The 1,055-nt window shown below is 40.4% G+C and overlaps 1 protein-coding gene across 1 annotated transcript; it reads left to right on the forward strand.

Annotated features, from left to right (window-relative positions):
• The first annotated feature begins 371 nt into the window (after positions 1 to 371).
• On the forward strand, positions 372 to 1,055 carry LOC126706673 (pathogenesis-related protein 1-like). The gene has a single exon (XM_050406206.1). It carries the CDS (start codon positions 445 to 447, stop codon positions 925 to 927), a length of 483 nt encoding a protein of 160 aa, XP_050262163.1. The 5' UTR covers positions 372 to 444; the 3' UTR covers positions 928 to 1,055.

Below are 1,055 nucleotides of genomic sequence, written 5' to 3' on the forward strand. Positions count from 1 at the left end.
AAATTTAAGGTTCAACATAGTGCAGTTGTAGGAGCTGAATTTATAGGGTTGCTTGCTTCTTGCTTGTTAAAAAATAAGATAAAGTAAAATATGCCACATATAAGTGCATCAAAGGAAAAAAAAACGATTTAATATCATTGCAGACAATGTGGAACGAAATTCTATCTCTTGCAGCAAATGAGCATTTAAGCTCATTTGAACAATGTACTACTCTAACCCTGTAATGATGCCATCCAATGAGGCGCAATTAGTTTTTTTCCAAATGGGATTTTCCTGGTGACATAAGTCTTTCAACTATTCAATAGTTGCTAAGTAAAAATTCCACAATGACAGCAATATTCACTCACAATATCCCTATATAAATACCCTTCATGCATGCTTCATTTTTATACCACCCACCTAAGGTTTTGCTTTGCTTTTAAGTTTTATAGCTGAGAAACCAATATGAATATGAGTAACTTTTCACAAGCCATTGGCTGTGTCTTGTTCTTAGCCATAGTCCATCTCTCCTGTGCCCAAAACTCACCTGCAGACTACGTGAATGCTCACAACGCAGCCCGTGCGCAAGTGGGTGTTGGACCTATAAAATGGGACGCAAACTTAGCGACTTTTGCACAGAACTATGCTAATCAACATAAGGGTGATTGCAGACTTGTGCACTCGGGTGGTCCTTATGGTGAAAACCTTGCAGGTAGCACCGGTGACCTCACTGGTACCGCTGCAGTGAACCTTTGGGTAGCAGAAAAGCCCCAGTATAACCACAATTCTAACTCTTGTGTTGGTGGGGTATGTGGCCACTACACTCAGGTGGTTTGGCGCAACTCAGTTCGTCTAGGTTGCGCCAAAGTGCGATGCAACAATGGAGGCACATTCATCGGTTGCAACTATGATCCCCGTGGCAACATTATCGGGCAGCGGCCTTACTAGGAGCTTTTTCATCAACTTATGTGCTCTAAACATCTGTGTTTAGAGAGTTACTATTAAATAAGTCATGTATATTGGCACTTGAGAATAACAATGGTGAAATATTGATCAAACAATAATTTTCTGCTTCA

Source organism: Quercus robur, chromosome 11, assembly GCF_932294415.1.
Source record: "Quercus robur chromosome 11, dhQueRobu3.1, whole genome shotgun sequence".
Classification (NCBI taxonomy): domain Eukaryota; kingdom Viridiplantae; phylum Streptophyta; class Magnoliopsida; order Fagales; family Fagaceae; genus Quercus; species Quercus robur.

Coding starts and splice junctions, on each gene's coding strand:
- LOC126706673 (XM_050406206.1), top strand. CDS start 445: ATGAATATGAGTAACTTTTCACAAGCCATTGGCTGTGTCTTGTTCTTA.